We start from the raw sequence: 23,256 nt of genomic DNA, 5'->3' as shown, positions 1-23,256 counted from the left end.
TGGGACACTTAATTGACATTTACTGCGAACAACGTGAACATTAAATAAAAGTGTGACCTGGCGGGCGGAAAGGCACCCACACGCAGACGTTGACGGTAGCACCGGCACCATCCTGAATGGTGCTTGTGCTACCGTCCTCCCCATTGAGTCCTATGGGACTCGAATGGGAAGTAATTTTTCCCGGTGCCTGGCAATGGGGAATTATCGGTACCGCCGGGGCTGTAATGCCCCAGTAATTCCCCATTGCCAGGCGCCGGAAAAAAACGACTCTGCGGCAACTGTGCCGTTTTTTCTGGCACTGCTACCGCCAGGGTCGTAATGACCCCCATTGAGTCTTGAGAAATCTTCCCTAGCATGACCACCCTTATAAGCCCTGCAAGATTACTCAGTGTATGCTTTAACAGCTTATAACTTCCCTCAATTCAAGTAGTGCAGATCAATGTCAGTAGGACGCATCTGAACAAGGAAACCTTATAAAAGCAGACCATCATTCCACAACACATCCAAACACTGGGGGTGGGGAGAAATCACCCAAGAGATGCCTCAAATTGCAAATCCACCAACAAGGCATAACTGCTAAGGGTGTCCATGTTCGTCCTAAATTCCCACAAGGAATCATTGTCAGCTCCGCCCACTCCAGCACTTGAGTGGTTCAAGTGTTATAATTAGCTCTATCTGCAGCATGCCAACACTAGATGGCTACCGCTACCAACACCCAATCTGCAATTAGTACTCAGCCTCATCCAGGTCAAGGGCACAACAGCTACTGAGGTAGTCGGAAAACATCCCAAAGGGGTTACTTCTGCTCTTGACAATTACTAAATGAAAGCTCCCCCAGGGTGTCAGTTTTTCAGCCAATTACATTTTCCACATGGAGATATTTGGGTAATCACTTCCTGGAAAAAAGAAGCCAATGTTAATTTTAAAAAAGGATGGTGCCAAAGAACAGACTGTCCAATGTGAAATCAGGCTAAGTGACAGTTGTGTCAACCTATCAGTGATTGGCATCTCCTCCTTCCTAGCGGTACCTCTGTCGCCTCCATGAGGAAGAATGTTCCATCTCTCCAGTTGAGCACCTTAGTTTGGTTGAGCCATAAAAAATAAGGTGTCACTATTCAAGCGACCTACTTAGATAAAGAGTTGCATGATCTAATTGTGGGTAATGGGATGGGGTTGATATTTGAATCTAAGATGTTAGCACTGAAAAGAACCCTCCGTGTGCCTGCTTTGTCCCTTTCACTACATAAAACTCTTCTTCTCTTCGAAGCACTTCTTCATCCATAATGTGTCACATCACATCCCAGGTATTAACCCAACAACGCTCTTCCTCCTACACCCATTGCACTGTCCTCCCCATGCATACCTGTCATCCCCCATGCATACCTTCATGGCTTGACTACTCTGAGCACATTACTTCTGCCACTAGTTTCTCACCTTCAACCATGGCACTCCGGTTCCTTTACCAACAACATACGCTCTTGCTCACAAGACTTACTTCAAGGGAATTACATCTTTCCTGTTAAGTAAGACATCCCTGTCCAGATTTTGTTCAATGTATCTTTTTCAATAACAGGATACCGCTAGTGTGGAGCTCATAAGCAGCAGTGGAGGTCCCAGTCCTGTACCTGCAGCGCTCCCAAACCAAAAGAACATAACCGTAAAGGTCTGGTACTCATACCATTGCAATCTGCACGGAAAGGATGCGTTTGTGCGCCTCAACGTGTGCTTGGTGCAGTAAAAAGGACACTCCTTTTGTACGGGGGTACCAATTTCAAGTTGCAAGCTACTAGCAAGACATTATTCTGCAGTTCCATGGTCAGTGTGGCAAAAAGGAAGGGGAAAGAAGGATTCACTCCTATAACTGGAGAGCTGCATTCAAAGAGCTCCTTTGGCGTCCTGCTTGAGCACCCTGTGGCACACAGATCAGTTGCCTGCCTCATGGTTCAGAACAGGGGGACTGGGCCAACTATGCTCCCCGCCTCAACATCTAGGCCGTCACATAGTCCCTCGCAGCTCGCTAGATGCCACCTGCCCCTCTCCTCCCCGCCACCCGGGACATCTGTAGCCATACTCTGTTTCCCACCCCCTGCTGTATGGCTGTTCTGTTACCTCTGAAAAGCGCTCCATTATGCATCCGTACTGTTCTATACCCCTGTAAAGCGCTCTGTTACGTATCTGTATTGTTGTATACTTCTGTAAAGCACTCTGTTGCTTCTTGAAGCGAGGTTTGCACTCAAGAAATATAATAAATTAATAATAACATGCAGAATGACAAACAGAGATACGTGGTGTAACCAGGAAAGGGCATGTTGGATGAATACACAAAATGAGCTGGATCGGGGTACGGTGGTTGTTTGCGAAGTGATAGTCTTCCCCCTGGTGGCAGCAGGGTTACCTACCATTTTCCCAATTCTACAATGAAGCCACGCGATGGAGAAGGTAGACCACTGTGTTCTGAGCAGAGTTGGCATATCCCCCTCACTTGCATCGTGTAGGATTTTGACATTATGATTATGCTGTTAAAATGGATTTTTGGCTTGGACATACTATGCAGTGGCCATACTTTAAAGTCCGCCATCACGGCAGAATGGAGGCATATACCTAAAGATCGCCCGCAAAGGAAGGCTAGGTAGAATAACTCTGAAATAGCTGAATGCTTTCCACATAAACCTCTATCTTCTACAACATTGAGAGGGCAGTGCAGATTGTTGAAAATAAATTCTAAGAAATCTTAGTGGAGGCTTCGGAAGAGGAACAATGGGCAAACCGAAGTCAAAGGCTACCGTCCTGGAACAAGCATAGGATACTGATAAAACCTTGCATGCAAAGGAGTTAACAAAAACATGCCACCACAGCCAGGCTTGCCTCCAAGATTGAAAGTTTGGAAAACATCAGGGCAGGCGCTTTCCTAGATGTACTGGATATGGCTGGAGATGAAACAGTTCAGCCTCCTGAAGTGGAGGCTCGTGCTCAACTTGCTAGGACTGAGAAGTGCAGCTGACATGCAGCACACCAACTCCGTTCACACTTCCAAGTTCACAGCCCTTCAATCAAATGCTCAGATGTACAAAGACAAACAGCAGCTTCTCTGTATTATTAGCAGAGCATTTAAAACAACCAATCAATGTTAAATAGCTGCAGGCACAGCACTGTGTGGGACATTTCGAATGACCATTACTAGTGGGAAGTCCCTCAAGAAGTGCAAGTGCTGTAAATTATAAACTGAGGTGTGCAAAACATGATCTCTACCGTGTGAAACATTGACTTGATTAAGTTTTCTCTTGCTGCGATGTTAAACTTCTCGCCAGGATGAGGAAAATAAAGCTAATATCTATCACACTCTTTTTGCTCAATATATCTGTAGAACATTTTATGTAGTGAGACTTGGTTCATGGGATGGGTCTATTTTTTTTAATTGCAATAAAGTATAATATTATTTTAGCCTTGGTAAGCCAAACATTAACACATGGCTGAGCATAGCTAGAGCTTGGATGAGATTTGGCAGAGTGCCATAATTAAAGACTGTGTTCAAAAGCCAACAGCTCTTAACCAAAGTACGTGAGCCTGGGCAAATAATTTAAACTCACTATGAGAAAGCGGCTAAAATTCAGAGCCCCACAAAGATATTTAGTTCACAGACTGCTATAAAAAAATATTTTTTTTAAAAACAAAAAAAGGAAATCTCTCTCATGGTTTATAAGACTTAATGAAGCATTGTCAATTACAATAGTTTTGGCTGGTTGATGAGTGAAAATAAGTTGTTTCCAAATGTGTGGGGTGCCTGCCCTGAAAAAGAATTAAAATAAACATTATAATAAGAAGTTATGATTTTTCATTCCAATTCAAGCACTGTGGGCAACACTGCTCTGGAATACAGTCCTCATTAATTGCCCATTCCCTGCTCATGGCTCGCTCCATCTGGTACTCTCTTCAAAGATTCAGCGACCTTTTCCCCACCAATCTATCTAGTGATTATCTCTACGAGTTTACTCTCTTTGGTAGACGATTGGGAGTAGTGCTGGCATCAGTCACTGACTTTGGAGGTGCGGGGGCTTAAGTCCTCTAAAATTGAAGTTGAAGGCAGCGCACTGCAATGACACTTAGCCCTGGGAAGGGTGCTACAGGAACAGCCTGTCAAACTTAGCCCTGGGAAGGGTGCTACAGGAACAGCCTGTCAAACCGTTCAAGGGTAGATTGTTTAAGCTTAAACAATAATTAACAGGTTGAAGCAACAAACATATGTCACATAGTTGCCCTCTGTGACACCTGGAGCTAGTCGTGGTTTTCTCCATTGCATGCAGGAATGTGTCGGGCCAATTTAGGGGGAGGTCGACAGAGCAATGGGTTCATGCACCTACTCGTAATATGCAGAACACACATTCCTGGTGAGGAAATATAGGTTTGCCTGTACTGCTGGGTCTGAACATCACCATCACCTTGAGAACATGGCCAGTTTGATTCCTAGTGCAGGTAAATTAGCAACACTTAGGGGCAGGCAAACTAAGCGATGGCCTGGGACACAGCTGGAGGCGGAGGGCGCAGCAGGCAGCTGGTTATTCTCCCTTTTAGGAGAGCAGGGAGTCTTCACATGTTAACAGCACTGCAGGGACTCCAGGCATAGAGAGGAAGGGGACAAAAGACTGACCTGCCCATATTCATCTAAGTCCCCCCTTTTTAAAAAATAAGGAGCCCACTTCCTAAATTAGCATCCCTGCAAAACTAAACATGCATTAATATTGGGAATTTTTTTATATTGATATTTGATTTCTATCGCGCACGTACACAAGTGTTTCAGAGCGCGACAAGGCATGGTAGGGGGAACAGGGGAGAACAAAACAACGATCTTACTAGGCCCAGTGACATTGAGAAGGCGCAAGTGCATGGGAGCGGGGGAGGGGAAAAGTGCATGGAAGAGGGGAGAAGTGGAAAGTGCCGAGCAAAGGAGAAACAGATAAATAATAATAAATAATACAGGCAACAAAAAGTGGTAGTGCAGCCAGCAAGTGGCAAGTGCTGGGTTTAAGGCAGCAGACAGGGCAGGTCTGATAAGTGCAGGAAGAAAAATGGGCTGGGGCACTGTATAGGTACAGATACAGACCCCAGTGCAATGGGTGGCCCGGAGGCAGTGAGGGAAGGTGGCAGGGTGAGCAGGTACCTGGGCCCGGAGGACAGGGGGTGGGCAGGTGCACAGTGCCAAGAGAGAACAGATCAGCTGGGGAGAGAGGGAGCGAAGGCAGAAGCAAAGAGGAAGGTCTTGAGGTCCTTCCGGAAACAGAGATGGTTCTCCTCAAGTTTTAGAGTGGCAGGGAGACTGTTCCAGAGGGAGGCCCCAGCCGAAGGCAGATCTACTCACAGCTCGTTTCTTTGAAAAACAACTGAATCTGAGGGAGGTAGAGGAGCGAAGAGCTCGAGATGGGAGGTATTTGCGGAGGGATAGCTAAAGGTATTTTGGACCCAGGCCCCAGAAAACCTTGTGGACAATGTAGAGGGTTTTGAATTTAATCCTTGCATTCACTGGGAGCCAATGGAGAGATTTCAGAGCTGGAGAGATACGATCCCAAGCCAGGTCTTGCAGTCCTGTTCTGGATTAGTTGCAGAGGGTGGAGAGTAGAGGCAGGTAGATTTAAAAAGAGGCTGTTACAATAGTCCAAACTAGAGAGAACCAGAGCTTGGGAGACAGTGAGCTTCTGGGGGAAGGAGAGGAAAGGCAGAGTACCTCTGAGGAGGTGCAGTAGGAAGTTTGACTTTTTAGAGACATCAGAGATGTGGGCGGATAAGGAAAGTGTGGAGTCAAAGATGACCCCAAGGTTCTTAGCCTCGCAGGTGGTGGTAGGAGGAGGGCCAAGGGAGGCCGGCCAGAGAGTGAGGGGAAAGGATGCTGAAGGTGTGCCGATGAGGAAGATCTCTGTCTTGCTGGCATTCAGACAAAGATCATTGGCGGCACACCAATCTTGAACGGCAGTTAGGCAATCAGAGATCGGAGAGGAGGTGGCCGAGTGTAGCCTGAAAATTAGTTGAGTGTCCTCACCGTAGCACTGGAAATTTGAGCAGAAATTATGGTGGACCGAAAGGGCTTTTTATTGCTGGCTTAATCGAAAGGGTCAGAGATAGCCTGCAGGAGCGAGGGACAAAAGTAAATGAGCAATGGAAGGCGTAACATGAGTAGGGGAGGAATTGGAAATTCATTTATGCTATTTTAGCAGGTGATTGGGCTCATTGTTGTTTGTGAGATTTTTAGGGCAATTAATGACCATGTCCTCTGAGCACCACTGGAGTTTCTTTTGAAAATCATTGCTTTCTGGTATGTTAATCCAGTTGAAACAAAAGACTACATCTCCCAAAATGCATTGATCTAATAAACAAAAGTCCAGAACTGGAAGTATGTGCTCTGTTAACATGGAGTCACCTTGACAAACTATGCTCTTCCCTGGGTGGTAGTTTGAGCAAGTGTGGAAAAAACTATGTACACATTGCATGTTGCTGCCCGTTAATTTTTTTTTTGCAAAGAGGTCAGTATTTCGAAAAATTTAAGTGTTGAAGGCAGAGGGGATTATTACTGTGTGTATGTTAGTTACTGTGAAAATAATGTACAAAAAAAAGGTAGAAAACAATTACAGTGCAACAATGACAAAGACAACATGTTTGACATGTCTAGTGTAAGTAAATGTGTCCTTTCTTGCTACGGTTGGTATGGAGATGACATGGCCATGTGCATTCACAATTTGCCTAGAGTTACAATAGCATGTCCAAGTTACCATCATTTCACAGGTTTTGGCAGGATATGCTAATAATACTTATTACAGATATTATCCTCATACAGTAAGGAACTCACATTGCTGCTAGGTAGTTAAACAAATGGCCAGCTTTTGCCATTCAACAACAGCAGCTAGCACAATTTACTAGGCATGTCAATATGTTGGCATTGTACGTGCAACATATAATAATTGAGTATTTTTTTTTTTAAGAGCTTCGTGTAGCTGGACCACTTCTAATCTCTGTATCTATCAGTGTTACGATTACGCATCGATTGTACTCGATTAATTGCCATCAGAATGAAGAAGGATCTAGTCCGCAACTTCCAAGGGTTTCAAACGCGTTGCATGGCATTATACCATTCCCAAAACCAGCACGTTGCCCAGAGGAGCTATCCATCGGGCATGTAACTATTTGCCAGTCGTTCTTTACATAATATAGTTTGGAACTGCCTTCTTTTTCACCACATCTTAACTATTTCCCTTTATTTGAGGGCTATTGGCTCTGATTACAGTTTAAACAGAAAGCACCATTGTTGGAAATATAGATTGGAACGGAACAGCAGCAAAAAGGTACTTTTGCAGAATCCACTTCTAACAGAGCGCCCTTCATTTAGACAATATGATAGAAAATGAATTCCTGTTTGATTTTGGCGAGGCTGGTGGGTAGCCCTTGGCACAATATTGGCTACAAACTGCCCTGGCTTTACTTTCTTCCAATGACAGTTTCGATCATCGAGGCAGAGTGTCCAAAGCAAATGCACCTTTAGGGACATTGGATGATCATACAAGACACCACTTCGGGACCCCCGCCCCCGATCACCCCTTTTAAACCGGTCCTCTAACCCTCATTTTACCAAAATAAAAATAAATTGAGGCTTCCTCCTTCCCTGGCCGGGAATAATATTTCAGAGCGCCTGGGGACCAATTCTGTTAGTGACGGTGCGCGGTACAAATACCTTTAACATTAGCCTTAAGCGGTGTTAAACCCCCATAACTAAACTCGTACACTATACAGAGCGCCAAAGAACTCACCGAGCTCATCTGCAACTTCCCACAACACCCCCCTCTGACTGGCGAGGCTCACCTCCTCGCTAGGGCTCAGCTGACACTTCTTCTTTAGCCTGCCCCAATTGAGCAGATTGCCGGTCTGCAGGGTGAGCAGTGATGCTCGATGCAGCAGGCTGCGGGCAGCGCGGCTCTCCGGACTCATGACTGAGATCTCGCAGTGACCGGTTTTTGTCCCGGCGCTTAGGCCCTCGCCCTGTGGCGGCTCACTGGTCCTGCCCCGCGCCTCCTCTGGTACCCGTAGCTCGTCCTCGCCAGCTCGGTCCCCGGCGCGGCCCTCTGTCCTCCTCATGCCCAGGATATTATGTGGGCGGCACCGTGGCCGCTCTGAAAGGAGCCCAGGGGCTGAGTCAGAGGAGGCGGCACCGCAGACTGCTGTGTAATCGTGACTGGCACGGGGCCGGCGACACAGAGGAGAGACTAGGATGCACGCATTGACAGTCAGTGTCACTGAGGAAGAATAGATCTTCCAAGTTGCATATGCTGACAGCAGGCGACAATGCATTCTACAACCGATGACGCACCGCAAGCCAGGCAATGAAGTAGCCGAAAACAAAGTCCCTGAATGCAGAACGGCATCATTGTATATTACATTTTTATTATTTCAAGTTTGATTAGCGAGTGACAAAGAAGAAGGACAAACACCGAAACAAAGGACGGACTATAAAGCATGCTCTTACAGCTGTGAAACCAAGAAAGGAAAACAAGCGTGCTGGAAATTGTGTATGCTCTGATTACTTTCAGTAATCTTCATCTAGTTTTACTCTTAGTCCTCGTGTATTTACTTGCGAGGGACCCAACACCCTTACAGGAACCATTTATCAACGTCGATTGTTCATCCACTTTTTTAAGAAAGTAGGTGGGGTAGGTTAGCATACATGCGAACATTTCAACCCACCTGTATGGGAGATTACGTCAAAAAAATCACATAGCTCTCAACTCACCCACTTTTGGCGGGGTTAACCCGCCTTGAAAGCAGATGAATCACACGCCAAGTCCCTCATAGGCCCATTCACTTATATGGGCCTCTCACTTGCCAAAAAGAAAATTGGGGGTTTTCACCCGCCTTGGTGACAAAAAAGGTTGGGAGCTATGAAATCGGGAGCCAAGGATTTTCCCATAAGAATGCATTGGGCAAAGATTTATTTTAGGCGGGAGAACATGAAAAATAGCATTATTTTTCACGCAAAAATCGGGAGCCTCCCGCCTAAATCTGGAGGGTTGGCATGTATGGGTTTGTGAAAGAGGAGGGGTGGAACTGAGGTTGTGCTCTTCTGTTGATGCTTGCAGAATACTGATTTTCCATACTAACATTATAAAAAGTCAAGATTCTATTAAAGACACAGAGGCAAAGGATTATGCTTTCTCTCTTTTTTTGTGTTTATTAATTTTTATTCATTTTAAATAAGAACATAATGATGTACAACAAATCGGTGAACTGAGAAAAGTACATCAAATATTCAAAGAACATGTCAAAACCGAGTAAAACAGAGAGTCAATAAGCGTTATTTAAATCTAAGTCAATCATATTAGAATTGTGTAAAGGGGAGACGAATACAGGGGGAAATCAAAGACAAAAAGGACATTACAGGACACACGAGGGAAGGAGAGAAAATAACGATAAAATATCAAAATGCAATTAAATACTAATTTTGAGAATTAAGATATTGATGAAATAAATTCAATTTTTGCATAACATCAAAAAAAGAGGCATAGTATTTTTCGATCCGGTGGATGGAGCAAATGGAGTTCCACCAAACATGCTTTCTCTCTTTACTTAGAAATCGAGCCGCATATAACAATACAGATTTTCCATACATTCGTTACAGAAAGTCATGATTCTATTAAAGACTCGGAGGTGAAAGAGTATGCTCTCAACTTTACTTCTCGAGCAACAAAGTATCAATAAACAATTATGAAAATCATTAAACATAAAAAACTACAATTCCCAAAACTTGCAGTGAATTTGTAGTCCGTTTTTCATAAACTCACAAAACCACGTTATTCTTCCAGTCCAATTAGATCTCACTTTCCCCTATAAACTAAACTAAACCACAGTCCTTCCTCTTTTTGCTGCTGATCGAACCACTTAAAACTTGCGTCCCACCCGGTAGACGACTTCTTAATATTTACTCTGTTCCCACTTCACTGCGTCGTTGTCTTCTGCTCTCCTGTCAAAAAATGTATATACCATGACATATCTCCTCATGAACGGGTGGGCAATTGCATAATAACAACATTACTTTACCATTTACAAAATTATATTACTCATCAAAACCATTTTGACATTATATTAATCCATTGTAGCGATTGAATTGGGTGGAATAATCTTTCACCTCCGACTGTTTAATAGAATCATGACTTTCTGTAACGAATGTATGGAAAATCTGTATTCTATGTCAAGACTAGGAGGCTCAGATTATGCTAGTTTAAAGCTTACTCACCACCAACAACGCTATTTGACCCACTGGTTTAAAAAAAAAAATCTTAAATGTTACCTCATTAGACCAGTCTGCCGCCTTCAAAATATCTTCCAGGCGAGATCCTGACATAAAGACTGACAATGCCATAGCACCTCTCGTCAAATGAGCTCCAAACTGTCCTACGTCTATGCCTGCCTCTGCCATGCACCATCTCACCCATCTAGCCAATGTGGCCGAAGTTACCACTTTAAAAGTTTCCTGATAGCTATCAACAATTGATATTCCCCAATGGGCCTCATCATATTTGCCCTATTCTCATAAACTTTCAAACACCTAACAGGACTGTGGGATGTTTTTACCCACGCATCCAAGCCCTACAACAGAACTGTGTATTACTGGCATTGAAAACATCATGATGGCCAGAAATCACCCTAAAATGCACAGGGAAAGATGAAAAATAGGTTGCCATCCATTTTTGCCTCTGTCAATGTTAATACAGGAGACCATTGCCAGACCCTATCCTTTGGCTGCACACAGAGCAAAACCAGTGCAAAGGAATATGGTGCTGTTCAAAATCCGTTTTTAATTAATGTCAAAAATCGCTAAAATCATGGGCACAAAACCACCAAACAAAAAAATCCAACTTCTGGTGGGGTGTTCTACATTACTCTACTGCAGAATTCACATTAATACAATGTTAGCAAGGATCATATGCTATCAAGTAAAATCCCCTTTTTTTTAAATGCATTAATTCAAGACAGCTGCCAAAAAATGGGTGCAGTACCGGTGCTTGACACTGACCGGCGCTAGCGATCTAAACTCTGACAGGAGACCTGTATTTCAGGAGCTGAAAAGGAACCTGAGTCAGCTGGGACTTCAAAGCCTTGCTGGTCAATGAGAATTATTCACACCTAATGTTCCCAGGCCCTATACTAGAAGGCAGTCTGATTTAATTAAAAGTTCAAGAGGCCTCTGTCCATGGGAAACCGTCTGCTGCCCCCACCAAAAGGAGTTCACACCTCTCTGATTGAATCAGGGGAGGGGTACCTGGGACTGCAGGGAAACAGAACAATGAACTTCCCTTGGCTCAAAGCAATTGCTAAATCAGGGGGTCGTAAATGGCTTCCTCTTGGAAGGAACTGGGAGGGGCACTGCCTCTGTGAACCAGCTGAGCTTGGAGGCGGGGACGAACAAGGAATTCCCCCATGTGCTTTGGGACCTAAACACGTCCATCTGGGCCAGAGCATAATTTTAAAAAGATGAATAATTCATAGTACAAAATTGTCAAAATTATATAAATAATATCATTATTCCTGTGATTTTTCTGTGCACATTTTAAGAGGTGTTAGGACTCTGTACGATATTCTGGGACCGAACCCCGCGATTTATTAATACTACAGACACCGTGCTTACACTAGAGAATTGAAAACTTATTGTAATGTGCTCAGGGAGGGGTTACAGGTCTGTGTAAAATTTGATGCAGAACCGACCATGGCAAAACCCACTAAAAGCGCAAAATGTTGTCGTTTCTGAACCCAGGCTTGCAGGAACATGGGGCTTGAACAGAGACCTGTCTTAATTCATCTGTGATGTGTACATGTATTATGAACCACGTGTGTATCTGGGAAACCTGTTTGTTATGAAAAATTAATTTTCTAAGTGAAACCAAAGGGGAGTGTTCTTTCTGTATGCCATAAAAAATGATGCCTGATGACATAAGGTGACTCGCCACTCTGTTCTCCAGTCAGAGGACAGAGAATCCTCTAGCCTATCAGGATCCTCAGAGGGTTGGGCATAGAAAGTCAGCCTTCCCGCCCATTTTCAAAAGACATAAAAAGAGCCACTGAGACCCAGGTAGAGACATTCACTTCCCACTTCAAACTGATTTCTTGCGAAGCACTTTTCCGGACCAGACAATATCCAGAAGGACCATATCCAGAACTTAGACTCCAGATAGACTCCAGAACTTGAAGAAGGGGCCAAACCCAAAAGCTGAACTTTTTTCAGAGGCCCCAGAATCCAGCAACCTAACTAAACTATTCAACAGCCGGGCTGTGCTATTTCTGCTTCTTTGCCAAGAACTTTTGATGGAACCAGAGACCCAGAAAGCAGAGCTGTATCCAGAACCGCAGACCAGACCACTGTGCAGTGCCAACTTTTGCCAGAACCAGAGATCCAGACCAGCAGAGCAGAGTTGACCTAGATAGCTGTGACTTCAGAACCACCCGCCAGAAGTCCAGTCTAAACCTGTTTACCAGATCTTGACGGCCTATTTCAAATTTATAGTGTGAGTATCCAGCTAGAACTGTGCAGAAGCAATCTCTTAGTTTAAAATCTAATTCAAACCATTTCCACCTATTTAGAACTGCATAGAAATCGTGTGTCCATTCTGTGGCTTCAAAGCTGTGAAAGTGTCATTTGTCATTCTGAATCGTTACTTCATTTCTGAAAATCTACCTTCACTAAAACGTCCTTATCTTTTGTACCGCACGTCCTAGAAGCGGGATTTAAATGTCATCTTAAAGCTAAGAACCTAAGGTTTCCAACAAACCCAGAACGACATCCCAACTCCTTATAGTTTTTCCGTAATCGCGATCGGCGCACTCGGAAAAAGTGCTGCAAATTGAAAACTAGCTCAATTTCTCCACCTGTCAAAAAAAGCTGTCCTTTTGCTTGCAACTGCTGAATTCCGTTTTCAACCTGATACTCATTCATTAATCACTGATAGTGTTGACCTGAGCTAATTCAAAGTAGCTGTCACCTACCCTGAATCTCCTATAGGGAATTAAAATCATTGTTAGCATATTTTTCACTTCATTGCAAATCACATTTAAAAGTATTTTGACTGTTTAAAAGCATACCGGTTGCTCCAAGCTTGCTAGGGGGGAACTGGAATTTGTATTGCATTTGATTGTATTTCTGAAAACTGTGTGCTCGCCGTCCATCTCCTTATATTGCATAGGGGGGGGAGTGAAGTGCCACAAGGGGAAAAAGTGATCATATTATCTCTTGTTGAAACCATATCAGTTTATTTCTGTGCTGCATTCTTTCCATCATTGTTTTTCCTTGAAACCATAAAAGTATTCTCTGCTACCTTATCCTTCCTATACCAACTCCTATGTAATTAAAAAAGTGTGCTAGTGTAATATTATCTATTGTTGATCACTGTCATATTCATAAGCGTGCTATCAAATATTAATTTATTTATAAAAGTATGATTTATATCTTGTTTAATTTTTCAATAAATCTTTTAATTTGCAAAACAAACCTACTTCTTGGCTCAGTGAGGTCAGGGGGATTCAAAGAGAGTTATGCATTATATAAGGGTTTATCATCCAGGTTTATGAACTTGTCATAGAAATATATAAATAAGGGCTTCCCTTGGGCATCCCAGACAAGGCATTGACTTAGTTGGGGTGCTGAATTGAAGTCACTAACAGGACATAACCTGGGCTTATCCGGGAATGCCATTGTTATAATCTGAATGTCGTGCAGATATGTGAGACCTCTGTCCCCAAGTGCCGCACAGGGAGAATGACAATTCGCTCCCTAGACAACCTTTGAGGCCACAGGTGGAGATGAATCCGGGACCGTGAAGTACTGGGAGTCCCAGGGAAGCTGTAAAGGAAGGCAATGTTAAACACCAAGCAAGCAGGGCAAAACGTAGGTAGACAAAAAATAAGGGGAAGACTCTTACCAGGATTCAATAGCTGAAAGGGATTCTGGGGCTCAAGATGGTAATGGGCCCTGGATGTGAGATACTGACTGGAAGGCAATCCACTTGAAGAATTTCGAACACTGGACAGTCCCAGGTCTAAAACCAAACGTAGCAGTATGAATATGGAGAGCAATGAAGAACACAATCCAAAAGGGGAGTCCGTGTATGCGGTCCGAGGTCAGAAGCCCAGAATATCAGTCCAAGCCAAGGTACAGACAAATCGTGATCCAAAAGAGTTCCAAAAAAGGGTAGCCGAGTTCAAGAATCCAACAAGACACAAGATAACGGGACAGGAGCCAAACAGAGTCTCAAGAAACAGCTGTGAAGCGTGGTACTGAGGTATTCCTCTGCTTAAGTACCTTTTGGTGTCGGATCATGTGATCGTGAAGCCAAGTCACGTGAACGCGAGTTCCGGTCACGTGATTTCTGATCACGCGACCGTGAAGCCAGGTCACGTGAACGCGAGTTCCAGTCACGTGATCGGGTAACTCTAGCAGCATAATGCGAAGAATCAAACCTGTTCTTTTGGTGACCTAATCTCCATAGCAGCTGCCAATGAAGAAATAGACGCAGACGTGAGTGTGGAGTAGTGGTGTGCGTATGTTGTGACTGTGTGCGAGCCGGTCTGGACCGCCCATGTGAGCTCCGGAGGATGAGTGGGGGGTGAATTCGGGCTGAGGGGGACAAGGGGGAACTGGTGTCATCTGATGTTTGGATGGAAGTCATGACAGAGCCCCCCCGCAAAGGCCCACGTCCACGTGGGCAGGACGGATATTCCCGATGAAACCGAGCCACCAAGCGGGGGGCCTGGACATCCGAAGCCGAAACCCAAGATCGCTCCTCCGGGCCGTAACCCAACCAGTCCACCAGGTACTGCAACTTGCCCCTGAAACATCGGGAACCTAGTATAGCGGAAACCTCAAAGACATCGGGGGCATCCAAGGAAACAGGGGCAGCCGGGGAATGAAGACGGGACGAGACAGAGCAAGGCTTGAGAAGGGACGTATGGAAAACAGGGTGAATCCGCCAGGAAGACGGGAGTACCAGGCGATAAGCCACTGGATTGATGACTCGAGATACTACAAAAGGGCCCACAAAACGAGGCAGAAGCTTCCGACAACCCGCCAAACGGAGATGTCGGGTGGACAGCCAGACTCGGGAACCAACCGCATATAGCGGGGCAGGGCTACGTTTCGAGTCAGCGTAAGCCTTCATAGATGACTGGGCCTCCTGGAGATGAACCACGGTCTGGGCATGGAGAGAGGACATGTCCCTAATACAGGCAGCTGCAGCTGGGTTGACAGAGGGAGAGGCATCGGGAATCGGGAGGACACGGGGGTGCTGGCCATACAAGACATAAAAGAGGGAAGAACCAGTGGAGGAATGTATAGCATTGTTATAGGCAAATTCGGCAAAGCGAACAACCTGCAACCAAGTTGCTTGTTGCTGTAGCACCAAACAGCGTAAATACTGTTCCATGGACTGGTTCGTTCTCTCAGTTTGTCCATCGGTTTCGGGATGGTAAGCTGAGGAGAACCGTATGTCGATTCCAAGCAACTTGGTCAAGGCACGCCAGAACCGAGAAGTAAATTGGGACCCCCTGTCCGAAATGAGCACAGACGGCAGACCAAAAAGACAGAAGACCCCCTCAAAGAACAACTTGGCTAACGTAGGTGCAGAAGGAACACCCCGACAAGGAGTGAAACGGGCCATTTTAGTGAATGCATCTACCACCACCCAGATTGTGTCGTAACCCTGGACCTTAGGTAAATCAGTCACAAAATCCATGGTCACAGTATGCCAGGGCTTAGGGGGTATGGGTAATGGTTGCAAGAGGCCAAGTGGACGACCCCTGCGATTTTTACATTGGGCACAGACAGCGCAGGTGTTGACGTAGCAGATAACGTCATGTTTCATGGATGGCCACCAACACCAGCGTCTCAAGAGCTCCAGAGTGCGGGTTTGACCTGGATGACCATTGAAGGGTGCGTCATGAGACCACTCCAGAGCTAGGTTTCTGGTATCGGTGGTAGGTAACACTAGGCGGTTCTGCACATATGGTAACCCATCAAAATACACCGGGTCCCATTCGGATAGCTGTTCGGGATGTTGCTGGACCCAGGTACGGATGGTGTCTAACAATGCCAACGGGGGTGTACATGTGCATACCACGTTCTCATGGGACAAGAGAGTGTCCAGAAATATGGGTAACGAAACACCCCCAGGGGAACGAGATAAGGCATCGGCTTTACCGTGTGACATACCGGAACGATGCTTGATTTGGAAGTCGAAGGCAGCAAAAAACAAGTGCCACCTGACCTGTCTGCTGTTCACGCATTTCAGGGAGGCCAGATCCTGTAGATTCCGGTGATCTGTAAACACAGTGATCTTGTGTTTTGCGCCCAACAGATGATGTCGCCAAATGCGGAAAGCGTCCATCACCGCCAGGAGTTCCTTCTCGGTAACGGTATAGTGAACTTCTGCAGAATTGAATTTGCGAGAATGAAAAGCCACAGGGTGTAGATGTCCTGTAGCGGAACAGACCTGCGACAGGACTGCCCCTAATGCGAAGGAGGAGGCATCAGCCTCGACAATAAAAGGTAGGTCAGGGTCAGGATGCTGGAGCACAGGGGCAGTGGTGAAGGCATTTTTTAGGGTTTCGAAAGCCTGCTGATGTGTCCCCTGCCATTTGAAAGGTACATGGGGGCTAGTGAGAGAAGTGAGTGGTGACACAATGGAGGAAAAGCCAAATATAAAACGCCTGTAGAAATTAGCGAAACCGAGAAATGATTGCAGCGCCTTCAGGGTTTGTGGGGTTGGCCATTCTAGAATCGCCTTGACCTTGGAGTAATTCATCGCCAGACCACCAGGAGTGATGTTAAATCCCAGGAATTCGATATTGTCCACATGAAATTGGCATTTCTCTGGTTTCGCATAAAGCGAATGCTTTTGTAGCCGGGACAATACCTCTCGAACATGCTGTACATGGTCTTTGAGGGTATGAGAGAAGATAAGGATATCGTCAAGATACACTACCACGTAGATATCCAAAACATCATAGAACACTTCATTCATGAAATGTTGGAAGGTGGCTGGGGCGTTGCACAATCCGAAGGGCATTACTGAATATTCAAAAAGACCGTATCGTGTACAGAATGCGGTCTTCCATTCGTCCCCCTTACGAATGCGGACAAGGTTGTAAGCACCTCTCAAATCCAACTTGGAGTAGATAGAGGCGTGTATCAACCGGTCCAATAACGGGGTGATAAGAGGTATCGGGTACCGGTTTTTAATGGTAACAGCATTGACTCTGCGGTAGTCCACACACGGACGTAGATCGCCTTCCTTTTTGGGCACGAAAAAAATTGGGCTGGCAGCTGAAGACGTGGAGGGGCGTATATGACCCAGGAGCAAAGACTTGTCTATGTATTCTTTGAGGGCTTGATCTTCAGACTGTGACAGCGAGTAGATACGACCTGAGGGTATGGAAGCCCCAGGGGTCAAGTCAATCGGACAATCATAGGGACGGTGTGGGGGCAGATTTTCGGAAGAACCTTTATCGAATACCGAAGCATAGTCCTGGTATTCCGTGGGAATGTACGCATCGACTAAACCCACCACATGTGGGTCAGAAGACGCCCTGGTTTCTGTGATATTGAGCCGAGCAATCGCACCCAATGCTGAAGCAGGATTGTTCTCCTCTCCATTTAGGGGGAGGCAAAAGTTTTGACATAATTCGGACTCAAAGTGTACATGACCCAAACCCCAATCAATGTGTGGATTGTGATCCCGCAACCATGGCATCCCGAGTATGATCCCGAACTGAGGCATGGCTATCAAGTCGAAGTGTATGGTTTCCTTGTGAATGGAGTGGATCGTCAGTATGAGTGGTGCCGTTTGTTGTCGAATGGGTCCAGACGCTAATTCTGTTCCATCAACTGCATGTACCAGTTCGGGTCGGTTTTTATTAACCAGGGGCAGGTTTAATGCTCTGGCTAACGTGATGTCAATGTAGTTCCCGGAAGCTCCTGAATCAAGGGTGATCACTACAGGATGAATGATACCGGGTGTGGGTTGCAAAGTAGCTTGTACTCTGATGGGTCTGATTCTACCGAACATCGGGATCGAACCCGGGGAGGAACATAGAGAGCTCGACCCTTCCCCCGTATCTAGGGTCGAGCTGGGTGAAAAACCTGGTTCTTGGGTTTCGGTCTTCGGGGACATTCCTTCACAAAGTGTCCACCCAGGCCACAGTAAAAACAAGCATTCTCTGCTCTTCTACGTTCCCGCTCCCTAGACGTGATGGGACTCCTGATACCTCCAATCTGCATTGGTTCCCCTGTGGTGTCTGAGGTGGAGGAAGATGCGGTTGGACCTGTGGAGTGGGAAAATCCGGCTTCAGTTCTTCGTTCAGAACGCCGTGCATCGACTTGGAGGGTTAAATCTACAAGGGCCGGGAATTGGACGGGCAAGGATGGGACCACGGCTAATGCGTCCTTCATAGGATTACTTAAGCCTCTGTAAAAGACCACTGCCATTTTACTTTCTGGCCATGATGTTTCGGCCGCTAGTTGGTTGAATCGGGTGATGTAATCGATTAGGGACCCCTTACCCTGAGTAAGTTCGAGTAACTCTAAATCATGTGACTGGGTTTTATACCTGGTGTCGAAAACTCGTGACATCTCCGATACCAGTTGGTCGAAATCGTAGAGAGCTGGGTGGTTATTTTCTAATAGGGGATTTGCCCAAGCCGCAGCTGTACCAGCTAGGTGTGACAGGGTGAAAGCTGCCTTAGTAGTGGGATCTGGGAAGGCAAGAGGTCGACATAGAAAATGTAATTTGCATTGGTTAAGGAAAGTCCTGTATTTTCTGGGATCTCCATGAAACTTCTCTGGGGCTGCCAATGGGAAAGGAGACGGTAGTACAACAGGGAAGGGTGCAGGGGTAGTCGGAACCGGGGCTAATGGAGGGGCTGGCATAGGAACCTGAGCGGCGTCCCCGAGCTCCGGATCCGCAGGCAAGGGATGTTGGGCACTCTGCAATAAATCAAGGCGCTGATGAATTACTGTGTTGGCAGCGACCATGTCCGCCCGTAATACCGTGATTGCTTGGATTATAGCAGCCATGGGATCTTCCGCGGTTCCCTCCATACCTGGCACGACAAGGCTTCACAGACTGTTATAATCTGAATGTCGTGCAGATATGTGAGACCTCTGTCCCCAAGTGCCGCACAGGGAGAATGACAATTCGCTCCCTAGACAACCTTTGAGGCCACAGGTGGAGATGAATCCGGGACCGTGAAGTACTGGGAGTCCCAGGGAAGCTGTAAAGGAAGGCAATGTTAAACACCAAGCAAGCAGGGCAAAACGTAGGTAGACAAAAAATAAGGGGAAGACTCTTACCAGGATTCAATAGCTGAAAGGGATTCTGGGGCTCAAGATGGTAATGGGCCCTGGATGTGAGATACTGACTGGAAGGCAATCCACTTGAAGAATTTCAAACACTGGACAGTCCCAGGTCTAAAACCAAACGTAGCAGTATGAATATGGAGAGCAATGAAGAACACAATCCAAAAGGGGAGTCCGTGTATGCGGTCCGAGGTCAGAAGCCCAGAATATCAGTCCAAGCCAAGGTACAGACAAATCGTGATCCAAAAGAGTTCCAAAAAAGGGTAGCCGAGTTCAAGAATCCAACAAGACACAAGATAACGGGACAGGAGCCAAACAGAGTCTCAAGAAACAGCTGTGAAGCGTGGTACTGAGGTATTCCTCTGCTTAAGTACCTTTTGGTGTCGGATCATGTGATCGTGAAGCCAAGTCACGTGAACGCGAGTTCCGGTCACGTGATTTCTGATCACGCGACCGTGAAGCCAGGTCACGTGAACGCGAGTTCCAGTCACGTGATCGGGTAACTCTAGCAGCATAATGCGAAGAATCAAACCTGTTCTTTTGGTGACCTAATCTCCATGGCAGCTGCCAATGAAGAAATGGACGCAGACGTGAGTGTGGAGTAGTGGTGTGCGTATGTTGTGACTGTGTGCGAGCCGGTCTGGACCGCCCATGTGAGCTCCGGAGGATGAGTGGGGGGTGAATTCGGGCTGAGGGCGATGAGGGGGAACTGGTGTCATCTGATGTTTGGATGGAAGTCATGACAGCCATGTACTCTAAAGTCTTAATATTTGTTTTTGTCCTTTTCGCAATGTAAAATATTATCCCTGTAGGTGAGAAAGATTTCCTGTTTATCTCTAACGCCTTCACATCTGACACTCTTTTGCATGGAATTAAACATAACAGAGTAGTTAATTTAGCCCACAGAGATTTCCTAGAAAGATTCTCATTGTCCGGCCAGGTCTCAAACATCCTCAAGACCACATTCACGTCCCAAAGATGTGAATATCTAGGAGCCGGTGGTCTCATTCAGTTGACACGTTTCAGTAATCTGCATATTAAAGGATGTTCACCCGCTGGTCTTCCCTCCAGGGACGTCATTTCACCAAAATACCAGGGGTAGCGGAAGTAACATCACAATGTCACACCCCCAAGAGTGACATCACAGGAAGTGATGTCATTTGACCACGCCCCCATGTGACATCACACAAAGGGGCATCATAAAGCATTATCCCTGAGTACACTACGAAAAATATGGTTACGATAGCACTGTATTGTGACATTTCATACAAGAATGGATCATCATATGTAGCAGTGTGTCAAGGCCCATGTTGCCATGGGAAGTGTATGAACCCAAATCCCCTCTTTCTGTGGGTCCGCCCTGTTATTTCAACAGGACTACAGAGCAAAATCACATTCTGGGGGGACAGGCGTGGATTGGCGGGTATGGGAATAGGAGAAAGCCAGGATAAAAGGGTAGAGGGAGAATATTTGACCAGAGAACATGTACTCATAATGTGTCCAGCTCACATGGTGTAATAAGGGCAGAAGAAAGAGCCTGGCAAAAAGCCAAACAGATGATCCCTGTTGCACCTGTGCTTTGCAGGGAAGCTCAGGGCTAGGCACACCTTGCCCACATGATTGGAGACCGGGTAGAGTCCTGTTGAAATGTCCAACAGAGTCAATAGATCCTCTGCATGGCTGTATGCTGCCAGTGGAAGGGGGAGCTGGGTGTCCTTCGGTCCATGGAAGGCCAGAAGTTGGGCTGCAGCAAGGCCATAGTGGGAAGCAACACTTCATGATGTTAAGGGGCAGGCATCATCAGGCAAAAAGACAGTAGCCAGTTCATTGGCTCACTCGTTTCATCACAGTGGGGAGGCCACAATTTGTGTTCGGCCTGGCCTGGTCACATGGTTTTTCTAGGCCAGTACATTTTCTGAATGCCCATATGGTCACTGAGGGCGTTCCAACCAGGAAAAAGTGCATTGGGGCCTTAAAAATGGGGAAAGGGTGCTATATAAATAACCAAAAATAATACAATACTTTGCCCCACAGAGCTCGAACAGACTAGTTTCCTGCATCTGTAATGGTCCTGCAGTTTTTTTCCCGTGTATGTTAAAATGCCATCTGCCACCAATGGTACCCAAAAAGTTGATGTGGGGAGGGAGGGTGGGTGCGCGAATAAGGCTGTATGGAATTGCATGCACTGCATGCAGGGGTTGGGGGGGAGTAGCAGGACTTTCTTCATGCCCACCCAACTCTCCAAATGCTTTATACTCCCTGCTCTGGTGGCATGGGCTCGTTAAATTATTCAAGGGGTTCCAGATACTTTTTGACAGGTTGAGTGGGTAGGCCTGGACTCTGTACATTAAGGTTCTCAGGGCATTGCTGGACAGGCTAATATTTGGGTAGTCCTGGCGGCGCAGGGTTCTTCCCTTACTCAAGTGATTTTGGATGGGTGGTGTTGAGCAGGCTGGGGGTAGCCCTCCCTGGTGGTATGTGCTCATTACATTCAAGTTTCCCGACCGTGGGGGGGGGAATCTTACCATACTCAAGTGTTTCAGGGCAGGCTGTATTGGACGTGGATCAGGATTCCCTGAAGGTGTCCCGGATGTCAAACTTTCTTTCCTGGTAGCCCTGATCTTCCATATGTAAACGTTTAGAAAGTGGGGTCCGAATGACCATGCTCTGTATCCTTCGAGAAGGGAGAGAGAGGAGGAAGGGAGCGGCACGAACCTAGAAACCGGTCACTCTGCGCTACCCCGCAGCATGCCACGGATTCTGAAGGCGCCAGAGGCAACTCCGTGGCAACAAGGATGCACATTTCATGAGCAGACGGGATAGAGCAAGGCTCTGCCACAAGCGCTGCGTGGGTCTCAGCCACCAAAGGCCACCACCCATCATGGAGGCAGCCCCCCGTTACTCCCTATATGCGGGAGGGGTAACGGTTATAGGGCTGATGTGAACACCAGTGAGGCATCGCGTATGTTACAAGACATATTAGAAACCATCTTGACAATGCCCCAACCCCCCAGGGTGCATTTACTCACAAAAGGAACCTTCCGCTGTCTGGACTATACTGGAAAAGGCTTGCACCCCTGACCCCAGGGGGCATGGGAGGACACTCCAATACACAAAACCCACTAATCCGTTACACATGGGGCACCCCCCAAGAAAGCAGCACCACTAGCTGTTAAGTCTTCTATGTGTGAAACTATGCTTTTGAAAAATGCCACCAGCCAGGAAAATGAAAAACATCTGGGCTCGGCTTTCTCAGAAACCCAGCAAAGAGTAGGGGTCCCGCTTCTGTCACACCCTAAAAGCCTGAAACCATCCCGCGCCACCTTCTTGTTTCCTCGTGTGACTGCATCACGAGCAGCTGCCCGTGCAAGGCAACATGGCCGCGAGCCACCACAGGTCACTCGTGGGGGTTTGTGGACGAAGCGCGAGAAAGCCGTGATAAGCAAAGAAAGGTGCCATTTGGCCACATTGACTTCAGTCTCCCATTACTGACATTCGACAATATGAATGCATTTTTTTGCTTGCAAATCGTGATACATCCTGCTTGAAGCCCACTACAGAGAAACACGACAGTGATGGGCTATAGGCACTGCCTTCAACAAAAGAAGTATTTGGGGTAGAGCAATCATCTTGATGATGGACTCTGTACTTGCTAGGCCCATACGAACATTACCGACTGTAATATTCTGCCACCAGCTCTCAGGGACATCATTCCATCAGAGCCAGGCCTGCCGAAATAGCTATTTCAGCAGGTGCAGGCAAGGAGTCAGTCCTGCCGTGGCCGCCCGCCGCCACAGGCGAGTTGGTGAGCAGGCAGCACTCACCTCAGCTTGGGCCTGCCTGCAGCGGCGCCGCTGCCGCAGGCGAGAGGACACGCACCTCACCAC

At 46.5% G+C, this 23,256-nt stretch overlaps 1 protein-coding gene across 1 annotated transcript in view; it reads right to left on the bottom strand.

The window, feature by feature from the left end:
• GCLM (glutamate-cysteine ligase modifier subunit) overlaps positions 1 to 8,213 on the bottom strand; it is a 428,794-nt gene extending 420,581 nt beyond the window's left edge. Inside the window, exon 1 of the mRNA XM_069641224.1 lies at positions 7,840 to 8,213. Coding sequence (XP_069497325.1) covers positions 7,840 to 8,112 — 273 coding nt within the window. The 5' untranslated portion in view covers positions 8,113 to 8,213. The remainder of the gene's footprint in view (positions 1 to 7,839) is intronic.
• Between the last annotated feature and the right edge of the window lie 15,043 nt (positions 8,214 to 23,256).

The sequence above is a fragment of the Ambystoma mexicanum genome, chromosome 1q (assembly GCF_040938575.1).
Source record: "Ambystoma mexicanum isolate Mex_15411 chromosome 1q, UKY_AmexF1_1, whole genome shotgun sequence".
NCBI lineage: Eukaryota > Metazoa > Chordata > Amphibia > Caudata > Ambystomatidae > Ambystoma > Ambystoma mexicanum.
The sequence above is the reverse complement of the archived record's forward strand: the minus strand, read 5'-3'. Positions and strand labels throughout refer to the sequence as shown.